Source organism: Nicotiana tomentosiformis, chromosome 5 (assembly GCF_000390325.3).
Source record: "Nicotiana tomentosiformis chromosome 5, ASM39032v3, whole genome shotgun sequence".
In the NCBI taxonomy this organism is placed as follows: domain Eukaryota; kingdom Viridiplantae; phylum Streptophyta; class Magnoliopsida; order Solanales; family Solanaceae; genus Nicotiana; species Nicotiana tomentosiformis.
In genome coordinates, this window is record NC_090816.1 from 59,145,945 (window position 1) to 59,165,273 (window position 19,329).

A 19,329-nucleotide genomic window follows, 5' to 3' on the forward strand; every position below is an offset into this window, starting at 1 on the left:
GTTCAAAGTATGGTTTGCGTATTAAAATGTTGTGGCTTTGAGTCGTGTTTTAAATGAGAACTAGTATACCAATTGGTTGAGAAAAACTCGATATGCTTAAGACTCATAATTGCTCATATGTGTACCTAAAGTCTTGATTGGAAATATTTTATTATTGATGATCTATAAAGATGGTTGGAAGTGAAATAAGTGAATTGGGGATATAGAGTGTGGTGCTAAGAATTTAAGTTATGATTGATGCTAGTAGTGCAAATGATTTGAGAGGATGCGATAAAGAATATGAAATGAGCCTCGACTTAATTATTTTAAAAAAATGATTTCGAAAATAGAATTACCTAAAAGCTTTTGTACTCAATTCATGCCCATAAGTGGCTGCTTTAACTAATGCTTTACTTTATAAATATATCCAGTGTGATTCGAGTTCTATATACTCATGTGTTAAAATTATACATTGTCATTTCTGGGGAAGAGTATTGCAAGAGTAAATGGTGTATTGATTGTTTATGATTTTTCATGTGTGTTTCTATTGTTGGTTGGTATGCCTTATTCTTTGGGAAGAAACCATTTGTGTTTGAAGTTCCCATTTCAAATGGATTTGAAGTATATGATTTCTAAAATTTTCTATATGTTGATATTTAATGGTGATCTTTGAAATATAAAGGGGTGAAAGTATGGAATATGAAATACGGCCATCGTGCCAGGAATAAAGAATCTTGTGAATGGCCAAATGAGCCAAGGAAATATTGTCATTATGAATGAGTGGAAATACTAATGAGAATTTATACAATGTGAAATATGTTGAAATGAGTAAAATTGTATTTATGTTACCTTTATGTGCAAATCAATTAAAAAAAATTATTTTTGGGAGCATCATTAGCAAAACTGAGGAAGGGTGGGTCATAAGGCCCACACCTGAAACTACACATGCCGGTGTAGGGGTGGATTGTGATTATTTCCCTTATTTGGGATAAAATTGTGATATTATTCCCCTTAATTGGGATGAAACTGAAACCTTTGTGGATTGAAAAAGTCAACCCACACGGCATATATGGGAAGGCGGCCTAGCTGATCGGGTGGAGATCGCACTCCATGTTGGGCACATGGTGGTACTACTCTTGGTAACAACTTTCTTTCGCATCAGTTGTCAAACCACATTGTCCGTGGGGAGATGTCCTAGCCGATCAGGCATGATCAGACTCCGTGCTAACAAAGACGGTGGAATATTGGTGCTGATGTCTCCCAACCAAAAATTGTATATGAAGTTCGTATTTTGAAAATTATTATGTTTTAGCCGGACATTTGGATATTGTTGATTTTGACTTGCTGTGTCTATGTGTTGTCTTTTCTTATATGGGCATTCTATTTTGAAAGAGGACTTTTAGCTATACATACTAGTGCTATTCGACAGTACTAATGTCCCTTTTGCCGGGGGCGCTACATCTTTAATGGATGCAGGTGGTTCTACAGCAGGCGGCATTGATCAGTGATAGAAGTACACTCTTTTCAGCTGATTTGTTGAGCCCCGCTTCATTTCGGGGTCATGTATCTTTTGTTTCTCATGTATTATGTTTTGACGTATATCCGAGGCCTTGTTGCCGGCATTTCTATATTACTCTTCTATTGTTCTTAGAGGCTCCGTAGACAGGTTGTGGGTTGTGGTTGATATTGGGAATTGAACTAGAAATGTTGGTATTTGGAAATCATGTTTTTCCGTAATTCTATAAACTCGTAATATTTTGGAAATTATGAATGAAGCTGCTAATGGGAATGAAAAAGGAAGTTGTTAATAAAATCTTTTCAGTGTTTGATTAATGGAGTACATCTCTTGTTTATTCATGGATGAGTTGGGTAGAAGAAAATCTAACATTCTTGCTCAGTCAGGTTCACTTGGTTGAGCGCCGGTCGCGCTCCCCGAGTTTGGGGCGTGACAAACCAAAACATCTTCTACTATCCCCTCGGGTGTTATAGTAGTTTGGTCTTCCAGCTGCAAAAATATTGGCACTGACCTTATCTCTCCAATCTCCTTCTCCAATTTACTATAAATAGATAATGGCATTAGATTAATTGAGGCACCAGAGTCACATAAAGATTTATCAAAGTTAAGAGTGCCTAAAGAGCAAGGTATTGTAAAACTCCATGGTTCTCCACACTTTTGTGGGAGTTTGTTTTGCAAGATTGCACTGCAATGCTCTATGAGCATAACCACTGAGATCTCTTCTATCTGCCTTTTCTTTGTAAGGATCTCCTTCAAGAACTTTGCGTAAGCTGGCATTTGTGAGAGAACTTCCGTGAATGGCAAATTTACTGTAAGGCCCAGTGATGCCAAAGTAGGCATAGAGGTTAATATTAGTAGAAAAGCTCGCTGCGGTTCGGACTTTTTGGATTGAACAGTGCACTGGGAGTTGAAGAAAAATGTTGGGCAAAAGTACGCATTTCTGTGGCCCATTCTGCGGCTGCAGAACCACTCTGCGGACCGCAGACTGGTCGTAGAGTAGGGCCAATTTATGGGGCATTTTTGATGTCCGATTTCGCGACCATTATGCGACTGCATAACCATTTCGCGGGCCGCATTCTTGTCGCATATCCCGCCTTGGAAATTTTTGGAGGAGGTTATGCGGTGCACTATGCAACCGCAGAACCATTATGCGTTCATTATGCGACTGCAAATTAGGTCTGCGTGGCACATACTGATCGCAGAGTGATCGCAGACCAGTACAGTTTTTTTCCAGTTCCGATCCCCATTTTCGCGGTCATTTCGCGGAGCGCATAACCACTATGTGGTCGCATATGCGACCGCATAACCTGTTACGGAGCTTCAATTTTGGTATTTTTAAACCCGACCCTATTATGTTAAAACACATCCCATGGACCATTTTGATCATATTTTCTTATATTTTTAGAGTGAGAGAGAGGGTCCTAGAGGGAGAGTTATCTTCATCAAATTATTCTTCAATTCTCACTTAAAACCTTGAAGATTATCAAGAGAGGCACCTAGGTCTTCTTTCTAAGAGGTAAGATTCTATCACCCAAACTCTTAATTTCAAAATGTAACTAGAATGGGTTGGGCTATTAGTAAGATAATTCATGGGGATGGGAGTTCTTACCTTGCATGCATGTATTCCTATGGTATGTGGGGAGGTTGTGAGTTAAAGATAGAAAAGAATAGGGTGTGGGTTGGTGGAGTCTTTCACAAAATGGGCTTTGAAACATTTATGCACACATGGTGTTTGATAGAATGCCCAAGTGAGCTAGAATTATGATCGTTTTCCTAATTTTTGGTTCAATTTTGCTAAAATAGATTGAAGTTGCTAATTATCCGAAACATCTTAGAGTTTTAAGAGGCTCAATTGAGGTATGTTGGCTAAACCCCCTTCTTCTTAGATTCGAACCCCACGGTGTTCATGTAATTGGAGTAAGCTCTTGTTCATTATAGAATTGGCGATTTCTAATGTGTTTGTGTTGAAGGATGTAACTTCAATATTTAGTCTAAATGCTTCATCATGTTATCTTGTTATTTGAGGGTGTGTTCAAAAGTGTGGAATATATGTTAGAAATGTTAAGACTTCATGTCAAGATTGAAATAAAGGTTGTTATGCCAAATTGTATGAAAAGCCTCTATGTGCCTAAGATTTTCAAATTGCTCATATGTGAATCTAATGTCTTGAATGGGAAGCCTTATTATTGTGGATAATGATGATGATATTTGAATGTGGAAAAGGGGGACCGGAACTATGAAATACAGCCAAGTGCCAAGAATGACTTTGTAATCGTAATCACTAGTGCGAATGAATTGAAAGTATATGAAAGAAGTACGACGTGAGATGATTGACTGAAAAAGATAATGTCTCAAATGAGATGGCCTAGCCGATCGGACCGAGATCGGACTCCGTGTAAGAACATGATGGTATTGTGGATGAAATTGTGAAAATGGTTGATGTCTCAAATGAGATGGCCTAGTCGATCGGGCCGAGATCGGACTCCACGTAAGAATACAATGGTATTGTGGATGAAATTGTGAAAATGGTTGATGTCTCAAATGAGATGGCCTAGCTGATCGGGCTATGATTGGACGCCATGCCGCACACATGGTGCTATTCGACGGTACTAACGTCCCTTTTGCCGGGGGCGCTGCATCTTTAAATAGATGCAGGTGGTTATATAGCAGACAATGTTTATCACAAATAGTGTTGCATCCTCTTCTCAACGGACTCGGTGAGCCTCATTTCATTCCGGGGTCATGTATTGATCTCGATCGGTCTCTATTTTTATCGGTCTTTGGGTTTTCGAGCTCGATCTTGGCCGACCTCGATCTCGATCGGTCTCTGGGTCTTCGAGCTCGATCTTGAAGAACCTCGATCTTGATCGGTCTCTGGGTCTCGAGCTTGACAACATATACTTCGCACCATGGCTCGACATTATAATGATGAACCTCGGACCATCATGTTCCAATCTCGATTAATCATACGAAGAGAAAAATTCGATTTTGACCGTATACACTGTTGATTATATATCCTGCATAGATCACAAACATCCTCTTGCGTTTAGGTCGACTGGAAACTGTTGGAGTATTTACCAAAAACCAATGCGAATTTTTGTCGTGTTCTTGACCAGTTGTTAACAATGTCACGTTGTTGTAAGGATGAGTTGGATCCAGATTGCTGGCGCCTGGCTTTAACAAACAGAAAAGTTGATGATAATACCATAATACTGTACCATTTTAGAATTATATTCCAGGTATGATTGTGCTTGGCTTGTGACTACACTCAACTAATTATATTTTCTTATTTTTGTGCTCCAGCGTGCTTGTTTTAGCTTATAATTCTTTAAAGTTACCATATTAAGATAATGTGGCCTAAAGATAATACTAGTAATTTTTTGTGGCAAATAGGAATGTTAATTGTAGGGTGGGCGTTCGGTACTTCGGTTCGCTATTTGAGAACTTCGATTCGGTATTTTGGTATTCGATTTATCAATTGTGTATACCAAATACTGTATCAAAGTAGTTCGATACGGTTCGGTATTTCTTATTTTGGTTTGGTACATTTTTGGTACGGTTTCAATTTGATACATTAACGGAATCATGTCTTTTTAAAGGAATATCAATTATCATAATGTACACATTGACGATTAACACATGTTCTGGCTCGACCAAAAAAATATTGAAGAACGAGCAGCAACACTTGCCAATTGCAGCAGCAACTAAGGAGCAACAGTCATTCTTATTTCTAACTTGACAATTGGAGCAGCAACTAGTAGCAGCAACTAACGAGTTACCTGCTCTGATTCATAATATCCAGTTACACATCTGATTGGAACCTCAAAGTCATTCTAAGCAGCAACTAATTAATGTTTAGAATCCAATCATCAAATATTCTACGGTAGCATCAGTCATTCTATACTGACCTATGGAAGTATATAATGAGTAAAGAAGTTCGGTATTTCGGGTAAATCGAAATACCGAAATATCGGAACCTTAAAATCGAGAACCGTACCATATACCGAACTTGTAGAAAAATTAATAGCGAATCAATACCGAAATATCGAAGAACTGAAATCGAAATACTGAATTAATTCGGTTTTTCGAATTTTATGCCTACCCCTAATTAATTGGGCCAAGTGTCAGGCTGCTAATTCATCTTCTTTTATGTGGGTGCATAATATTTGTTTCTTAGTTCTGTCTTGGAAGTTATTAAATGCGTAGTCAACGACAAACTCATGTTTGCAATGTTTCATGTGATTTGGCTGTCATGTGATGACCAATTTCAATTTCTATTGGAATTTCACAGCTTCTCTTTCTGTACATTCTATGGATCTAAAGTGTTATTTCCTTAAATGTGGGGAATTGTGTCCGATTACTGAATACAGGGATGAAGAAGTGACGACATGACATCTCGGTTAATAATTGACCATTACTTTGCTTCCGTAAATTTAGGAAAAATTCTATGGTACCAGCAGCCACGCAAAGCTCATTCTCTTAGCTGGATCTTGTAGGTGCAACTGTATAAAACCAAAAGGATCCGATAGAAACAACTAAATTGACTAGGAAACAAATTTCTCTCTCTCTTCGACTTTCTCAGCCAGTTAAGGATTACCTCCCGCAGCAGGCGACCATCATTCCGACCAGGTAGGGCCCCTCTCCCCTCTCTCCCTTCTCTCTCCCTCTCTCCCTCTCTCCCTTCTTCATACTCCTTTCTTCTCCTATTCTCTCCCTTCCCCACCCTCCTAGCCCTAACAGTAACAGTCGCGGCGGTGACTGTGCATCTGGCCGGCAACTTTCTCTCTTTCTCTCCACTCTCTCCTCTCTCTCCCATCTCACTCCTCCCCCTTCTCTCTACTCCTTTTCTTTCCCCCTCTCTCCCTCCCCCGCCTCTCCAACAGTAGCAGTAGTAGTCACCGTCGGTGACTGCACATCTGACCGATGATCACCTCTCTCCCCCCTCCCCTCTTCTCTTCCTCCCTGTTCCCTTCTGCTATCCTCGACGGCAGCGTCAATCTTGACCAACGATGATAGATAGGATAGAAGGACAACGACCCCCTATCTTTTGGTCCCGTTGTGTTTTTTTGTGTCTTTTAGGTTCTTAGCAGTGGGTTTTGGAGACGAACGTGAATCGCACACATAGGCGTCGCAGAGCAGCTCTGCTTGTCATCAACAAAGGCTAGTGGGAAGTTCGTAGCTACGCATCAGGTGCTGCAACTACGCCGCATACCCATTCGACTATATCGCAGGTTCTATTTTTGGGAGTTGGTATCTCCTAAAATCTTGTTGACCCCTCCCTTCCTTCCTGGTTTGTTAAATTCTTTTTATGCTAGTTTAGGCTTATTACTAGCGTGTTTATTTGTTCTTATGTTTAGGGCCTTATAATTGTTCTTGTAATGATCCGACCGGTCATTTTGAGCTCTAACGCATCATTTAGCGGTTTGAGACCTTGAGTAGCTTCACTTAATGTATTATAACTTGCAAATGTGGTTGGTTTCGATTTTCGAGGAGTTCGGAGTTGATTTGGAAGAATTATTCCCAATTCGAAAGCTTTAAGTTGGAAGAGTTGACCAAGGTTTGACTTTTGAGAAACGATCTCGGAATCGGTATTTGAAGGTTCCTATAGGTTCGTAAGGTGATTTCGAACTTAGGCGTATGTTCGAGTTGAGAATTGGATGATCCTGGAGCGTTACGACGCTTATTGTGTAAAGTTGGCATTTTGAAGGTTTTAGAATTTTTTAAGTTTGATATGAAGTGAACTTTGGTGTTGTTGAAGTCCTTTTGGGATTTCGAGCCTTGAAATAGGTTCGTATCGTGATTTGTAACTTGTACGTAAAATTTGACGTCATTCTGAAATGTCTAAGTGTGATTCGGACCCGTTCGGCGAAGTTTGAATGTTTGAAAGTCAAAAGATGGATTTTGATTGTCGATTCGTGGTTTTGATGTTATTCATGGCATTTCGAGCCTTTAGTTAAGTCTGGATAAGGTATTGGGATTGCTTGGCATGATTGGACAGGGTCCCGGGGGCCTCAGGTCTGTTTCGGGATGGTTTCGGACCAAGTTTGCATGAATTGCTGTTGCTAGTTCAGGTTTCTGGTGTCCGAGATCGGCCAGGATCAAGATCGAGCCAAGAAATAAGAAAGCCGTTATAGCCGCAATTAGGGGGAGAATCTCGGCGGAAATCACGGCACAAATCAAGGATAGATTAATTAATTAATCTATCATGAGATCCCCATTATGTATTTTTAATTATATCCAAAAAAGGGCCTCCCCACTATATTAAAGGTTGTTACCATTAGTAGAAGGGCAGATTCATTAAGACTTACAGAACATAAAGCAAATACTATCCTTTGCTGGGCTTTGATATTTTTGTCATATTGTTCCTCTATCAATCATTCTCCATTCAATTCGAAGGTGATAAAACTTGAAGGCTTAGGCTAACTAATTGATTCAGTTTGCATTTATTTCTCTTTTACAACTAATTCGATATTCATTTACTTATTTTTCCTGATTTATACCAAATTATAACACGTATCCTTAGAATTACGTATAAGTTCAACTCTATCCGTTTTTCGGGTAAATAGTTTGGAGCTCACCGTGGGACTAAGGATAATAGTGGTTATTTTGATACAAACCTCTATAAAACACATACTATTTTATACTTGCTCTTGGTAGTGTCTTTGATTTCAGACTAAAAATGACGAACTCTCAGTTAATGGCCCTACCTATCGACAACGAATCTGGCCATCAAGATAAGAATAACAATGTGACGCCCGGGGATGAAAGGCCACTCGTTGACCTCTTTGGGACTCGGTCTGTGGATCCAATTGACATTAATTCGCATGTGGCCATCGAAGCAAACCAACATTCTGGCCCCGAAAACAGCATTCATGATGGAACTCGATCTGCAGTTCGAAATACCCAAAATATTGGAGAGGACGGGATCAACCTGCGTATGATTTTCGAAATGTTGCAAGCTTAACAGGTAGCGATAGCTCAGTTGCAGAGCCAAACCCAGGCACCAAGCAGGCCTGAGCCCGGTTCACCCCAAAAATTCACCCACAGAACGGGGCTAGCTGTAGTAAGGTCAAATGAATCGTAATCGGGGACTAACCCCGAAATTATAAAGATACTCAAGGAACTGACAAAACGGATAGAGTCATGAGAAAAGAGGATTGAAGCAAACGACAAAAAAGTAGAAACTTATAACTCCAGGGTTGATCAGATCCCGGGGGAACCACCAATATTGAAGGGTTTGGATTCCAAAACGTTCGTACAAAAGCTCTCCCCTCCAAGCGCAGCTCCAAAACCGATCCCCCCGAGATTCCCAAATATAATGGAATGATCAACCTCAACGAACATGTCACCTCTTACACGTGTGCCATTAAAGGGAACGATCTAGAGGACGACGAGATCGAATCCGTACTATTAAAGAAATTCGGAGAAACCTTTTCAAAAGGAGAAATGATATTGTATCATAATTTACCACCCAACTCTATCAATTCTTTTGCCATGCTTACAGATTCTTTCGTAAAAGCACACGCCGGAGCCATAAAGGTCGAGACCAGGAAGTCGGACCTTTTCAAAGTAAGGCAAAAGGATAATGAGATGCTAAGAAAGTTTGTATCTCAGTTCCAAATGGAACGAATGGATCTACCACCGGTCACGGACGATTGGGCCGTTCAAGCTTTTACCTAAGGACTAAACGAACGAAGCTCAATGGCTTCACAGTAGTTGAAGCAGAATTTGATTGAATACCTGACTGTTACCTGGGCCGATGTACATAATCGATATCAATCGAAGATTAGAATCGAAGATTAGAATCGAAGATGACAGGTTGGGGCCCCTTCTGGGTCCGTTATCAAAAGGGACATCGGCCGAGAACCGAGGTTGAATAGGGACCGATACCAGTCGTATAATAGAGATCGTAGGGGCAGCAGACCAGGACGCAACTCAGTACGAGGTGAAAGGAGAACTGATCGAGGCCAAGGGTCTCGAGGGATGATGAACAAGAATAGTTTTGACAGGAATACCGGACCTAAGGAAGCACCGCGATTGTCAGAGTATAACTTCAACATTGATGCATCCGCCATTGTATCGGCTATCGGATGCATCAAAGATACTAAATGGCTTCGGCCTCTACAGACTGATCTAGCCTAGAGAAATCCCAATCAAATGTGCAAGTAACATGGTACCCATGGCCATAGAACGGAAGATTGCAGGCAGTTGAGAGAAAAAGTAGCCCGGTTGTTCAATGAAGGGCACCTTTGAGAATTTTTAAGTGATCAGGCCAAGAATCACTTCAAAAACAAAGAGCTCAATAGACAAAACGAGCAAGAAGAGCTGCAACACATTATTCACATAATTATCGGAAGGATCGATGTTCCCCAAGGGCCAGTGTTTAAACGCGCTAAGGTATCGATTATAAGGGAGAAGCGATATCGGGCTAAAGATTACATACCAAAACAAACCTTGTCCTTTACTGACGAAGACGTAGAAGGAATCATGCAGCCCCATAACGATGCACTGGTAATATCTATACTTATGAATAAAACTCAAGTTAAGCGTGTGTTAATTGATCCAAGTAGTTCGGCCAAAATCATTCGATCGAGGGTCATAGAGCAATACGGTCTACAGGACCAGGTCTTGCCCGCAGACTTGGTACTAAACGGATTCAACATGGCATGTGAAAATACTAAGCGCGAGATAATTCTGCCAGTAAACGTGGCCAGGACCATCCAAGAAACGAAGTTCCACGTGATCGAGGGTGGCATGAGGTATAACACCCTGTTTGGGAGACCGTGGATCCACAACATGAGAGTAGTACCCTCGACCCTTCACCAGGTTTTAAAATTCCCAACACCAGAGGGAACCAAAACAATCTACGGGGAGAAACCAGCCACAAGTAAATGTTTGTCATCAACGAAGTGATTCCGATATCATCACTCTCATCGACAAAGGGTTCAAATTCGAAGGAAAAATAGGATACCAATCACAAGCGCCAGCCTCGACCCAACTAGAGAAATAGGAGACTGACGAAGATGGTGATTATGGTATCTCTCGATCCTTCGTGGTCGCCGATGATTTTGACGCTACCAAATCAACGGTCGAAGAACTGGAGCAAATCATACTAATCGAACATTTGCCCAAATGAAAAGTATAGCTGGGCAAGGGACCAAATACCGAGCTCAGGAGAAAGTTTATTCAATTTCTTATAGCTAACATGAATTGTTTTGCTTGGTCCCATCTTGATATGACAGGGATCCCACCAGAAATCACCACTCATAGACTAAGCTTGGATCCGAAATTCCATCCGGTGAAGCAAAAAATAAGGCCCCAGTTCGAGGTCAAACATGCCTTCATCAAGGACGAGGTAACCAAACTTCTCAAAATAGGATCCATTCGAGAGGTAAAGTACCCTGAATGGCTAGTAAATGTAGTGGTAGTCCCTAAGAAGGGAAACAAACTTAGAATGTGTGTAGATTATGAAGACCTGAATAAAGCATGTCCCAAGGATTCTTTTCCTTTGCCTAATATCGATCGTATGATTGATGCCATGTCCGGCCACGAGACTCTTAGTTTTCTCGATGCCTACTTCGGGTACAACCTGATACAGATGAACCCGGAGGATCAGGAAAAGATCTCGTTTATCACTAAGTACGGTACTTACTGTTATAACGTAATGCCATTCGGTCTAAAGAATGCTGGTGCAACTTATCAACGCCTAGTAAACCGAATGCTCGAAGAACAAATAGGAAATCAATGGAAGTTTATATTGATGACATGTTAGTTAAGTCCCTGTGAGCAGAGGACCATTTAAAGCATTTGCAGGAAACTTTCGATATACTGAGGGAATACAATATGAAGCTCAATCCCGAAAAGTTTGCATTCGGGGTTGGCTCGGGCAAGTTTCTTGGTTTCATGGTGTTCAATCGGGGAATCGAGATCAACCACGATAAAATCAAAGCTATCGAGGATATCACGGTAGTGAATAATGTAAAGGTCGTGCAGAGGCTGACGGGGCAGATAGCCTCCCTAGGACGATTCATTTTAAGATTCTCAGATAGGAGCCACCGATTTTTCTCACTGCTTAAAAAGAAGAGCAATTTTGCATGGACTCCGGAATGCCAGCAGGCCTTGGAGGACTTAAAGCGGCATTTATCGAACCCGCAGCTTCTTCATACCCCGAAAGTGGACGAACAGCTTTACATGTACTTAGCTGTCTCAGAGATAGCGGTAAGTGGAGTCCTGGTCCGAGAAGAACAAGGTACGTAATTTCCTATTTATTATGTCAGTTGGAACTTATGTGAGGCTGAAACTAGATATCCACATTTAGAAAAATTAGCGCTTGTTTTAATAAGCGCCTCTAGGAAACTAAAACCATATTTCCAATGTCATCTGATATGTGTTGTAACAACTTATCCTTATCGAAATATTTTACACAAACCCGAGCTTATGGGTCAATTGGCCAAATGGGCCATAGAAATCAGTGGGTACGATATTGAGTATCGACCCCGAACCGCCATCAAATCTCAAATCTTGGCGGACTTCGTGGCTGACTTTACGCTGGCCTTCGTACCCGAGATTGAAAAAGAACTACTGATAAAATCAGGTACATCTTTGGGAGTCTGGACCCTCTTTACAGATGGTGCTTCGAACGCGAAGGGGTCCGGACTAGGAATCTTACTAAAATCACCCGCGGGTAATGTAGTTAGACAGTCTATCAGAACTACAAAATTAACTAACAACGAGGCCGAGTATAAGGCCGTGATTGCAGGTCTCGAACTAGCTAGAAGCTTGGGAGCAGAGGTCATAGAGCCTAAGTGTGATTCCCTCCTCGTGGTAAACCAAGTTAACGGGACTTTTGAAGTCCGAGAAGACCAAATGCAGAGGTAATTGGATATACTACAGGTGACTCTACATCGATTTAAGGAATGGACCTTGCAACATGTACCTCAAGAACAGAAAAGCGAGGTCGGCGCTCTTGCAAACTTAGGTTTATCGGTTGAGGATGACGAACTCAACTCGGGGACTGTCGTACAACTCATGAAATTGGTAATCGAAGAAGGTCACGCCGAGATAAACTCCACAAGTTTGACCTGGGACTGGAGAAACAAATACATAGAGTACTTAAAGAACGGGAAGCTTCCATCAGATCAAAAGGAGTCGAGAGCTCTGTGCACAAAGGCAGCACGGTTCACTTTGTCCGAAGACGGAACAATGTTTAGAAGGACGTTCAGTGAACCATTGGCAATATGTTTGGGACCGGGAGATACCAACTACATCCTACGGGAAATTCACGAGGGCACTTGTGGAAATCATTCTGGTGCTGATTCTCTAGTCCACAAAGTAAATAAAGCGGGGTATTATTGGACTTATATGGGCAAGGATGCAATGGAGTTCGTTTGAAAATACGATAAATGCCAAAGCATGCGCCCATGATTCATCAACCCGGAGAACTACTCCACTCGGTTTTATCCCTATAGCCTTTAATGAAATGGGGAATGGACATTGTTGGCCCCCTCCCATCGACCCCAGGTAAGGTTCAGTTTATTTTGTTTATGACTGATTATTTCTCTAAATGGGTTGAAGCACAAGCTTTAGAGAAAGTTAGAGAAAAGAAAGTCATAAACTTCATTTGGGACCACATCATATGTCGATTAGGGATGCCATCCGAGATTGTATGTGATAATGGAAAACAATTCATCGGTAGCAAAGTAACTAAATTTCTCGAGGATCACGAGATCAAAAGGATCCTATCAACACCTTATTATCCCACCGGGAACGGATAAGCCGAATCAACCAACAAAACCGTCATCCAAAATCTTAAGAAGAGATTGACCGACGCCAAAGGAAAATGGAGAGAAATACTACCCGAGGTCCTACGGGCATACCGTACAACATCGAAATCCAGTACCGGAGCAACACCGTTCTCGGTGGTTTATGGAACCAAAGCTTTGATCCCGGTCGAGGTCGGAGAACCTAGCATCAGGTTTCGATATGCAACAGAGGAGTCAAATAATGAGACCAAGAATACGAGCCTAGAATTGTTGGACAAAATACGCGAACCCGCTCTCATCCGATTGGCCGCCCAAAAATAGCTGATTGAAAGGTACTACAATCGAAGAACCAATCTTCGACATTTTAACATCGGGGACTTGGTGCTAAGAAAAGTCACCCTCAACACCCTAAATCTGAATGAAGGGAAATTGGGTCCGAACTGGGAAGGACCATATCAGGTTCTCGAAGTCATCGAAAAAGGATCCTACAAGCTCGGCATGATAAACGGCAAACAACTACCGGGCAATTGGAACGTATCGCACCTAAAACGATACTATTGTTAAGGTACGACCCCTACCATTTTCATTTATATTTCAAAACTAACCCTTGCACGTGTTCGACCAGAAACAACAATGGATTCTTCAACATGAAGCCTTTAGGCCTGAAAGCACGCGTTGCACTCTTTTTTCCTTAGACCGATTTTGTCCTAAAAGGGTTTTCCGATGAGGTTTTTAATGAGGCGACCATTGATCGTGCTAACTTAGAACAATTCAACAGTATCTGAGGCCTCTTTACAATCAACCTCGAATATTGGGGGGCATTGCCCTCGAATATCATGTTTGATGCGAGGAAGTTACTTCATGACAGCAGGGTCTCGATAGGAAAAATTTTTAAGGGCCAAACGGTAAAACAAACCATGCCCGCGTAGTTTGCTCGAGCCATGGCACAGAACATATACGCATGTATAATGATTTATAAAGAGAAGTATTCTTCTTTACCAATATCTCGTACCTCAAAAAAAGTTTTTTCTACTTTACAATTTCATATTCTCGATCTATTATGTAAACAAGCTTAAGGGCCGACCATGACCGGAGTTCGGATGATTACCCCCACAATCGGGGACTGCCGACCGAAAAATAAACGAGATCGAATTATATAAACTCCGAGATCATAAGACCTTTTAGGCAACCCTTGATTTTACAGGCCACGACCACCCCACTTGGGGACTGACACTTCGGGCAAGCTTGAAGTAAAACGGGAAAATAAGCCCAAGAGGCAAATCCTAAACTAAAGAGGCTACGACCGAATTAACACGGGTCGGAGACGTCCGAATTCCGTAACAAAACAGGCCTTCGAATTCTTTCATAATCCGATTAAAAAGGCTACCACCAGCAAAATCATAAAAGGTTTCGATAATATCAAACCTCGAAAACTCTAATGAGTACAAAATTGGTCGAACTCTCGAACAAATTCCTTATTTCATGCCAAGGCATTACAACTTTCGCAAATACAAATGATAAAAAACTTTTTCAAGCAGAAAAGGGGACAAAGTCATAAACAATCTTTTTACAAAAGCCTAAGGGCTGTTTTTTTTTGCCTTGAGTTCGAGAGACCATCCTCGCTCAAATAAAAAACCTAAGGGTTATCTCACTTCAAGTTCGAGCAAGCACTCACTCGATCATAAAGTCTAAGGGCTATACTAATTCAGTTCCAATCAAATTGTCTAAACTTCGGACACAATTTTATGCTAAGGCATTTTCGACCTTTGTAAAATACAGAAAAATAAAGGAAAAATACAAGAATCAAAAGAGCAAGAAAAGCCTTATATATATATATATATATATATATATATATATATATATATATATATTCAAAAGTTTTTTTACAAAAGAACGAATCGACCCCAGAAAAGATACAAAAGAAAAACAAGAAACCTAATATCCTAAGTGGATGGGTCTTCATCGGAGGCTGCGTCCTCGGGATCCTCTCTGTCCTCAGATTCGCTCGAGCTCTCGGAGTCTTCAGGGAAGGCTAGCCTTCGGGCTCTAGTTTCCTCCACCTTGGCATTTTCAATTTCGGCCGCAACATCGAAGCCCTAAGCACTGACCTCCTCGAGAGCTTCCCTCCGAGCCTTCCATTCAGCATGTTCGACAATGCTCTTGGCCTTGGCCTGGTTGACCTCAACATTGATCCTGAACTGGGCCACTTTAGCATTAGCTCTTTTATTAGCCTCAGCCACCTCAGATTTGGCTACGGCCACTTCAGATCTGGCTACGGCCACCTCGGATCTGGCCACTTCAAGTTCATCGGCCAACCTTACCTTATCAGAAGTGGTGAAATCCAATAGATGTTGAAGCTCCTTAATCTTGTCGATCTACACCAAGGCATTTTCTTTTGCAGCCCGAAGCTGGGCCTCAGCCAACTCTAATTGCGCTTGAACGACTTTCTTTTTCGAGGCGAGGATGTCCATATTCTTTATGAATTTGTCCGCTTCGGCCAGTAGCTCATCTACCTGCGAATTGAGTCGTCCGATCTGATCGCCTCTGCCGAACCTGTAGAATCGGATCGTTAGTAGTTATCTCCAATTCATCTTCACTATCGTGAAGAATTCGGAATACCTGCTCAACAATCTCCTTGTGCTCATCTCGAGACGTTTCCAAATCTGCCTGAAGCTTCTCACTAAGAAGTTTGTAGGAGTCACTCTTCTCAGTAAGGTTCCGAACTTCAGCCTCATACTCCTCCCGGATTCGGAGGAAAGACTCGTGATGCAACACCAAAGCCTACAAACATGGAAAAAGATGTTAGAATTATCTACAACTCTAAATATAAAAGAAACAGCAGAGATACCGTCGACGTTACCCGATTAAGAGCATGTTGGGCCTCATTGAAAAGGCAAGTGGATCCTACCACATTCATCACGGTTTGATCCTCTTCGGTCACCAATGACCGAAGGTAACTAGCAATACCAATAGGGTGAGAGAAAATTCGGGCATCCTCCGGGACGAAGAGTACTATTTTCCCACTTCGATCGGGATCAACACTCGGGGCCGGGAATCGGTCCACCAATTTTGGGACCAATGAAGACCCGGTAGAGCCCGACCATGATGCTTTATTCGGTACCGGTAATCCACTGAATCCGATAATCTCCTATGAAGCAGCCGACTCGAGCCCATCCAGAAAGCCGTGGATATCAGTCGACTCCCGAACACCCTTATAAGATCGACCTTCCAACATGTTGGCCTCACGAATCATAGCATCTGAAATCTGAGGGGATCCGCTAATGTCGATTATCCCGAGCTCGTCCCTCGAGATATCTTCTGCTGCCCGAGAAGACTTGCCCTCGGTCTCACCTACAACCATCTCAGCTCGAGACGGGATAGTCTCGTCTTTTCCTTATTTGGGAATTATGGTCAGGGTTCCCTTATCTACCTCTGCCGATTCGGAGGATTATTGTATCACAACATTAGCCCGTACACAGGCTAATTCCTCTTCTCCTTCTTCGGTCACATCCCTTAATCGGCGGATCGAGTCCGGAGGCATGAAACTGGAACCCCCTTGGGCTTGCGAGATTTCTTCGCCGGTTTTTTCTTTTCCGAGATCGGGGAACTCGGTGCATCTTTTCTCTTCTTCTCTTTAACCTGCTTCGGGGCAGGGACCTCTTCATCACTAGATAAGGGCCTCATGGCAACATCCTTCCCAAGTCCTACAAAGGAAAAAAGGGGGTAAGCAAGTGAAGAAGACCAAACGACAAACAAACTAGGAAAGAGACTTACCATGACTGCGGGCCTCCCATCGACCCTTTGATAGTTCCACCCAAGCGCACTCGGAGTACGGTATCTGCAGCACCATACCTTCAACCTATTGTTTAAGACCCGGAATCGGTTCCGGCATCCGAGCCACGAGTGTAACAAGAAAGAAAAAGTGGATCAAGAAAATGAAAGGCAGTCACAAATTGAAATGCTCGAAGGGAAATAAGCACTCACGGTTTATATTCCATTTCTCAGGAAACGGCATGTCATCGACATGGATCAGGTCCGAGGTTTTGACTTGAACAAATCGGCCCATCCAACCTCGATCACGAGTCTCGTTTATAATCGAGAACGGCGCTTTGGTGGCTCGGCGAGCAAGCTTGATTAACCCTCCTCGATATAGTCGGGGACTATAAAGGCGCATAATGTAATCGAGGGTGAAAAGACACCCCTCGATTTTGCTTGAGAAGAATCGAAAAAGAATCACTATTCTCCAAAAAGAAGGGTGGATTTGGCCAAGGGTCACGTCATATCTCTTGCAACAGGGAACGATGACAGGGTCTAATGGACCCAACGTAAAAGGATAAGTATACAAACTTAAGAACCCTTCCACGTGGGTAGTAATTGATTCTTCAGGCGATGGGACTACCACGTGCTTGTCGCCCCAGTTGCATTCCCGTTTTACTTTATCAAGAATTTTCTCGGTGATTGAACACTGGTACCTCGAGATCGGCTCACATCGGCCCGGTACCGAAGAACCTTAAAATCAATAACAGTTGAGCACCCTACCGGAACGAATTCCTCAGGGCGAGGCTCCACTGCATCCTCGGCGCCGACGGGTCGTGATGAAGAAGCGGCCTCTTGTTGCGGCACCGTTTTGGAGGTTTTCGCCATTGATGAACAAAGAGAACGAGAATTACGGTAGTATGCGATGTAAAATGTATGAAGCAAAGGGAATTTTTTTGAAGAAGATGCAAGAGTAGAGAAAAAGCTTTTGAGTGAAAAGTTTGGATGAGGATTAAAGTGTGAATATTTATAGCCTAGTAATGACGGTTCAGAACCGGTAGTGGCCGACCAACGACTGACAAGCATTTAATGCCTTGGTAACTAGACCGACGGGATGTTTGTTACATACGTCATAATCGGACTCGTCGCTGACATCATCACCCATCAAGTCGGAGTCTAGAAATTCATATCGTTTCTCGTCATCTCCTTTCCGAGAAATGAGGAGGCTATCTGTATACGGTCAAAATCGAGTTTTGCCCTTTGTATGATTAATCGAGATTGGAACATGATAGTCCGAGGTTCATCATTGTAATGTCGAGCCATAGTGCGAGGTATATTTTGTCAAGCTCGAGACCCAGAGACCGATCAAGATCGAGCTCGAAGACCCAGAGATCGATCAAGATCGAGGTCGGCCAAGATCGAACTCGAAGACCCAGAGACCGATCGAGATCGGCCAGGATCAAGATCGAGCCAAGAAACAAGAAAGTCGTTATAGCCGCAATTAGGGGGAGAATCTCGGCAGAAATCACGGCACAAATCAAGGAGAGATTAATTAATTAATCTATCATGGGATCCCCACTATGTATTTTTAATTATATCCAAAAAAGGGCCTCCCCACTATATTAAGGGTTGTTACCATTAGTAGAAGGGCAGATTCATTAAGACTTACAGAACATAAAGCAAATACTATCCTTTGCTGGGCTTTGATAATTTTGTCATATTGTTCCTCTATCAATCATTCTCCATTCAATTCGAAGGTGATAAAACTTGAAGGATTAGGCTAACTAATTGATTCGATTTGCATTTATTTCTCTTTTACAGCTAATTTCGATTATCATTTACTTATTTTTCCGTTTTGTACCAAATTATACCACGTATCCTTAGAACTACGTATAAATTCAATTCTATCCGTATTTCGGGTAAACAAACAGAAAAAGATATTTTGCAAAGATTATTTAGAACAAATGGAGAGGTGACATGATTGAACTAAGCGGCAGGTTAGCTTTCAGCATGCAAATTCAGTAGCAAAACTTAACGAGGTCAACTCTGCAATAATCTTTGTTTCGTCAATTGGTATACTAATTTCCCACCACCATGCCTTAACGGGGTCGACCTGAAAACAACCTCCACTTCTAGCAGAATATTGCAATAAAGTGCTGCTAGCTCAAATTTCTTCTAACTGAAAAGTGAAAACTACCTCCACTTTTACAATTCTTAGTGAGGAAGATTGCAGCTAGTTATCTTGTCTTAGCTGTAGTTTTCATTGAACACTAGTCATACTCCACAACTCTTAGCCAAAAGGATCGGATAGCTCCG

The 19,329-nt window shown here is 41.9% G+C and overlaps 2 protein-coding genes across 2 annotated transcripts; both read right to left on the reverse strand.

Moving 5' to 3' along the window:
• Nucleotides 1-1,873: 1,873 nt before the first annotated feature.
• Nucleotides 1,874-2,335, reverse strand: LOC138892419 (uncharacterized). The gene has a single exon (XM_070176134.1). The coding sequence runs from the start codon at nucleotides 2,333-2,335 to the stop codon at nucleotides 1,874-1,876; it is 462 nt and encodes a 153-aa protein (XP_070032235.1).
• A 3,996-nt stretch (nucleotides 2,336-6,331) lies between these two features.
• LOC138892420 (uncharacterized) lies at nucleotides 6,332-17,901 on the reverse strand. Its single transcript, XM_070176135.1, has 5 exons — nucleotides 17,730-17,901; nucleotides 16,897-16,961; nucleotides 15,877-16,038; nucleotides 15,366-15,632; nucleotides 6,332-6,493 (listed from the first exon to the last, which is right to left on the reverse strand). The coding sequence occupies exons 1-5, from the start codon at nucleotides 17,899-17,901 to the stop codon at nucleotides 6,332-6,334; spliced, it is 828 nt and encodes a 275-aa protein (XP_070032236.1).
• Between the last annotated feature and the right edge of the window lie 1,428 nt (nucleotides 17,902-19,329).